Source organism: Rutidosis leptorrhynchoides, chromosome 5 (assembly GCF_046630445.1).
Source record: "Rutidosis leptorrhynchoides isolate AG116_Rl617_1_P2 chromosome 5, CSIRO_AGI_Rlap_v1, whole genome shotgun sequence".
NCBI classification, from domain to species: Eukaryota; Viridiplantae; Streptophyta; class Magnoliopsida; order Asterales; family Asteraceae; genus Rutidosis; species Rutidosis leptorrhynchoides.
In genome coordinates this window covers 462,174,053-462,180,705 of record NC_092337.1, presented here as the reverse complement: position 1 = coordinate 462,180,705, position 6,653 = coordinate 462,174,053, and the positions used below count along the sequence as shown (strand labels likewise).

The 6,653-nt window shown below is 36.8% G+C and overlaps 1 protein-coding gene across 1 annotated transcript; it reads right to left on the bottom strand.

The window, feature by feature from the left end:
• Positions 1–5,596: 5,596 nt before the first annotated feature.
• On the bottom strand, positions 5,597–6,241 carry LOC139850226 (protein NDR1-like). The gene has a single exon (XM_071839811.1). It carries the CDS (start codon positions 6,239–6,241, stop codon positions 5,597–5,599), a length of 645 nt encoding a protein of 214 aa, XP_071695912.1.
• Between the last annotated feature and the right edge of the window lie 412 nt (positions 6,242–6,653).

The window sequence follows — 6,653 nt, the reverse complement described above, 5'->3', positions numbered from 1 at the left end:
GTTAGTGAAACGTCTCTATCGTGGAGTTAGTGAAATGTCTCCATCGTGGAGTTAGTGAAACGTCTCTATCGTGGAGTTAGTGAAACGTCTCCATCATGGAGTTAGTGAAACGCCTCAATCGTGGAGTTAGTGAAACGTCTCTATCGTGGAGTAGGTGAAACATCTCCATCGTGGAATAATACTTGTTTTTGGGTGCCTATAAATAAGGAGTATCCTTCATGAGAAAAAATATACACAAACACCTTAATACTCTTATGCAAAAGAGTTCTTGTTTACTGCCAATAACAAGAACTAATCTCTGTCTTATCCCAAAGTGATATTCGTGTAACCCAGGCAATAAGGGTCGAATAATTACTTTCGGAAAGTGATACCACGATTCAGTGATTTATCCGGCTATCGATTATTTTACCCTACACGAGAATTTAATAAAACCTCCAACAATCGAAAGTAATTATTTGTTATAATCGATGGCGGCTACGATGAAACACATGACGGCGAATTTCTCCAAACTTGATAAGTTTGAGGGAATTGATTTTAGGAGATGGCAAAAGAAGATGCACTTTTTTCTGCGCAGTATGAGTGTGGTGTACGTACTCAGCACACCAATTCCTGAAGATCATGGTGATGATGCCACTGTTGAACAAATTCGGAAAAGGTGCAAGTGGGAGAACGATGACTACATCGCTAGAGATTTAATCCTCAATGGTATGGCTGATTCCCTTTTTGATATTTACCTAAATGTTGAACCTGCTAAAGAACTATGAGAATGTTTAGAAACCAAGTATATGTCTGAGGATGCTTCTAGTAAAAAGTTCCTTGTGAGTAATTTTAATACTTACAAGATGGTCGATTCTAGACCGGTCTTGGAATAATACAATGAGCTCATTCGTATACTTGGTCAATTCACACAACATAAGATGAACATGGATGAGTCTATTCAAGTCTCAAGCATAATTGATAAACTACCTCCATCTTGGAAAGAATTTAAACATTCTTTGAAACATAAGAAGGAGGAGTTAACTCTTGTTGAGTTGGGTAGTCATCTGCGTATTGAGGAATCCCTCAGGTTGCAGGATAATGACAAGCCAAAGAGCAACGAAGTTGCTGGTACGTCTGTTGTCAATATGGTGGAACATAAAAAGTTCACTAGTAATAATGACAAAAAGGGAAAACGTAAATATCAAGGTAATAACAAAGTTGATCCTAATAAGAAGTCTAAATTAACTTGTTGGAAGTGTGGTAAATCTGGACACTTGAAGAGGGATTGCAAGGTTATTTTTGGCACTAACAATGCTAAGGGATCTAGCACAAATGGTTCGGGCAATGGTTCGAACAACCAAGCCCCGAAAGGTCATAATATATTTAATAATTCAATTGAGAATTATTATGTTTCGTATATATCTGAGATTTGTTTTGTGCAGGATGATGATGTTGCGTGGTGGGTTGACTCTGGAGCTACTATTCATGTATGTAAGGATAGATGTTGGTTCAAGACTTACGAGTCGGTGACTGATGGATCAATTCTTCATATGGGAAATGAGTCAACAGCCTCTATTCATGGACGTGGTCGTGTGGATTTAGGTTTTAGTTCTGGAAAGATTGTTTCTTTGTTTAATGTTTTGCATGTACCACAAATTAGGAAAAATTTGGTTTCAAGTAGTATGTTGAATAATTGTGGTTACAAGCAAGTTATTGAATCTGACAAGTTTGTTCTATCTAAAAATGGTTTATTTGTTGGATTTGGTTATCTGAGTAATGGAATGTTTAGACTAAACATTAAACATGTAAGTGTTGATATTGCTTGTATGTCTACTACTAGCATAAATAATTCTATTCTTTGGCATGCTAGACTAGGACATGTATACTTTAAAAGAATGCAAGATATGTCTAAAGATGGATTAATACCGGCCTTTGACATGAACAATGAAAAGTGTAAAACGTGTATGTTAACAAAGATCACTAAGAAACCATTTCAAAATGTACATCGTGATACTGAAATTTTGGAATTAATACATAGTGATTTATGTGATTTGCATGCTACTCCTACTTTAGGGAACAAGAAATATTTTGTGACTTTTATTGATGATGCTTCTTGGTTTTTCTATGTTTATTTGTTACATACTAAGGATGAAGCATTAGATAAATTTAAAATATTTAAAACTGAAGTAGAATTACAACAAAAGGCTTTGATTAAAAGACTTAGAATAGATAGGGGAGGTGAATACATTGACCAATCGTATTTCCAATCCGTTGGTATTATCCATGAGACCACAGCTCCTTATACTCCACAACAAAATGGTATATCTGAAAGAAAGAATAGGGTCCTTAAGGAAATGGTTAATTCCATGTTATCCTATTCAGGTTTAAGTGAAGGATTTTGGGGGGAAGCTATGTTAACAGCTTGTTATTTGCTTAATAGAGTTCCTAACAAAAGAAACAAGATTACACCTTATGAACTTTGGAATAAAAGGAAACCTAACTTGAATTATCTTCGGGTATGGGGTTGTAGGGCGGTCGTAAGACTATCTGATCCCAAGAAGAAAAGTTTAGGTGAAAGAGGTATAGATTGCATATTTGTTGGATATGTTGAATATTCCAAGGCATATAGGTTCTATGTAATAGAGCCTAATGAGTTTGTCTCAATCAATTCCGTGATTGATTCAAGGGATGCAATCTTTGATGAAAATCGATTTTCATCTATACATAGACCAAAGAATATGATTCCAAGTAACAATGGAATCAACAAGGATTGTAATGATGAAGTCTCTGAAAAGGCTGTTGATCAGCCACTTGAGCTTCGAAAAAGCAAAAGAGAGAGGAAACCTAAATCATTTGGACCAGATTTTCAACTATACTTAGTTGAAGGTTCCAGGGATGATATTTCTACCCAATATTCGTATTGTTTCAATGTTGATGATGATCTCAAAACATATGATGAAGCATTGAGGTCTCAGGATGTTGCATTCTAGAAAGAGGCAATTAATGATGAGATGGATTCTATCATGGGCAATAACACTTGGGTGTTAGCTGATCTACCTCCTGGTTGCAAACCTTTGGGTTGCAAATGGATCTTCAAAAAGAAGATGAAGGTGGATGGAACTATTGAAAAGTTCAAGGCAAGGTTAGTCATTCAAGGCTTTAGACAAAAGTTTGAAATTGACTATTTTGATACTTATGCTCCCGTGGCGCGTATCACTACCATTAGACTGTTGATTGCTTTGGCTACAATTCACAATCTGGTTATTCACCAGATGGATGTGAAGACAGCATTCTTGAATGGTGAATTGGATGAGGAGGTTTATATGAACCAACCTCAAGGCTTTGTCATGCCAAGTAATGAAGGCAAGGTGTGCAAACTTGTGAAGTCCTTATATGGTTTGAAACAAGCACCTAAGCAATGGCATCAGAAATTTGATGAAGTGGTTTTATCTAGTGGTTTTAAATTAAACCAAGCAGATAAATGTGTATATAGCAAATTTGATGATTCTGGTAAAGGAGTTATAATTTGTTTATATGTTGATGACATGTTAATCTTTGGGACTGACCAAAGTCAGGTTGATTTAACAAAAGAATTTTTGTCATCAAAATTCTCCATGAAAGATATGGGGGAGGCTGACGTTATCCTTGGCATTAGGATCAAACGTGAAAGCAAAGGAATTTCGATTTGTCAATCTCATTATATTGAGAAGGTGTTGAAAAAGTTCAATTGCTTTAAATGTACTCCTGTGAGTACCCCTGTTGATCCAAGTGAGAAGCTTATGCCTAATCAAGGTGAAGCTGTATCACAACTTGAGTATTCTCAGGTGATTGGCTGTTTGATGTACGCCATGACTTGTACAAGGCCGGATATTGCTTTTGCTATGGGAAAACTGAGTAGATATAGTAGTAATCCTAGTACTCATCACTGGCAAGCAATTAGGCGGGTACTGAAGTACTTGAAGAAAACTATGGACTATACTTTATCTTATAATGGGTTTCCTTCGGTAATAGAAGGATATTCTGATGCGAGTTGGATAACCAATATTGAAGATCATTCTTCAACGAGTTTTTGGGTGTTCTTGTTTAGGGGAGGTGCTATTTCATGGGCTTCTAAGAAGCAGACATGTATTACCAACTCAATGATGGAATCTGAGTTTGTTGCTTTAGCTGCTGCTGGTAAAGAAGCAGAATGGCTTAGAAACTTGATCCATGAGATACCATTATGTCCTAAACCTATAGCACCCATGTCTATCCATTGTGATAGTGCTGCGACATTGGCAAAGGCTTATAGCCAGATGTACAATGGAAAGTCTAGACACTTAGGTGTCAGACATAGCATGATTCGTGAACTCATCATGAATGGGGTGATTTCTATAGTGTTCGTGAGGTTACAACAGAATTTAGCTGATCACTTGATGAAGGGATTGGCAAGAGACGTGGTTGGCAAGTCTGCTGTGGGGATGGGTTTAAAGTCCACATAAATTTCTAATTATAAGATACCCAATTCCCTTCCGATGAAAATTAGAAGTTGAATTCAATGCGGAAGGCTTATATTTAGAAATTTGGAGTACATAAATTTTATAGCATCCCAAGGTAAGGTATGTACTCGGACCTGCTGAAGGTGAGGTTGAAGTCTAGCTTCTTAATAGTTCATTTGAAAAAGTGCAAGAGCAGGTGCATGACTGAAGTGAACTACCTATGTGAATGTGAAGTTTTGCCGCTTCAACAAAGCTTGGACTTTTAGTTTTGGATACATTCATGAAAGGATATGGACACATGGCTTGTAAAGTGTCAGGATAGCTTTAGAGTATTTGAAAACTTATGTGTATATTATTTTCAGTTATTCAAATGGGTTGAAGGGTTCAATTCTTAGAACACCCCGATTCTCGAATATTTGGAATGTGTAATGTACTAAGGTGAAAATTCAATCTTCAAGATATTTTCATTTATGCATGAGTTTTTGTTTTAATTTGTTTAATTCTCATGAAACGAATTGCACTAAATTGGGGAGAATTGTTGAAAATTTAGTGTAATTGAGGGATTTAATCTACACTTGTAAATGGGTTAGGAGGTACGGAGTGTACACCCATTAAGTGATAGATTACCCGGACCCGAAAGTGGTTTTCCATTATCACAAATTTGAGTGATTACGGAAGTATTATTCCTGCACTAGGTGAAACGTCTCCATCGTGAAACGTCTCCATCGTAGAGTTAGTGAAACGTCTCTATCGTGGAGTTAGTGAAGTGTCTCCATCGTGGAGTTAGTAAAACGTCTCTATCGTGGAGTTAGTGAAACGTCTCTATCGTGGAGTTAGTGAAACGCCTCAATCGTGGAGTTAGTGAAACGTCTCTATCGTGGAGTAGGTGAAACATCTCCATCGTGGAATAATACTTGTTTTTGGGTGCCTATAAATAAGGACTATCCTTCATGAGAAAAAAAATATACACAAACACCTTAATACTCTTATGCAAAAGAGTTCTTGTTTACTGCCAATATCAAGAACTAATCTCTGTCTTATCCCAAAGTGATATTCGTGTAACCCAGGCAGTAAGGGTCGAATAATTACTTTCGGAAAGTGATACCACGATTCAGTGATTTATCCGGCTATCGATTATTTTATCCTACACGAGAATTTAATAAAACCTCCAACAGGATCAATAATCCTATTTGCATCTTTAAACCACCATACCCATGCCCAAATTCATCTGCACCAGAATCAAAGAGTTTAATGCCTTTCTTTGTATCCTTCTGTCCATTTTGTCCGACTCTCACGTTGGCTACCACATGAACTGTCCCCTTCTTACGGTACGCAGGTGACGTAAACCCAACTTTAGTGAGCACATCTACAATAAAAACAGATGACGTCACATTCCTATTATAAGGGACTATGCCACGAGTAGTCACGGTTTCTCTCACATGCTTGCTTCTGCGGCTATGTTGGTCAAACTTGGGTATGGTGAATTCTGCTACAACGAAAGTCAATTTGATATTGGGGACGTAAGAAAATGTGACTTGAACTGGATCATAGAAAGCTCCCATGGCCTTATTCTTGTTATGGAGTTTCAAGTCGAAGAAGAGGGTCTGATTGGCGGTGGTGGTAGTGGAGGAAATGTCTGATAAGTTTAGAGCGGAGACGTAAAAATCATTGATGGTAAAAGAAGGATCTGATGGGGTGGTGTAATACACACATACAACAATCACTGTTGTAATGGTCGCTAACACTAATATGATGAAGGACCGGCATCTTATGACATATCCCATATATCTTGTGAGGACAGAATGAAAATGTTTATATCTATTTATTTTTGGTATATATTGAGAAGTGATTGATTGATAGATGGAAATTGAAGCCTTTATATAAAAAGGCTAGGCAGGGAACAACCGAATATGGCTTTTCGTTGAAATTTAAGTTATACGTAGTAGGATTTTAGATTAGATTAGACTTATGAGAAATTCCTTAGGCATTTCGTCAAAATTAACAAAATTTCGTCAAAATTATTAATTCCTTTATTCCAATTAGTTATTATTAATCTTGGATATTCACTAGAACAAAATTAGGCGCGTAGAGGAGGAGACTTTTAACAACAACAACAAAACTCAATACCACATAAGTGATCTATGAGGAGACGTTTCGACAACAATAACAAATACTGTAAGTGATGTATGTGGATAC

What these genes read in the sequence shown, in the direction of transcription:
- LOC139850226 (XM_071839811.1), bottom strand. Translation starts at nt 6,241, where the DNA reads ATGGGATATGTCATAAGATGCCGGTCCTTCATCATATTAGTGTTAGCG.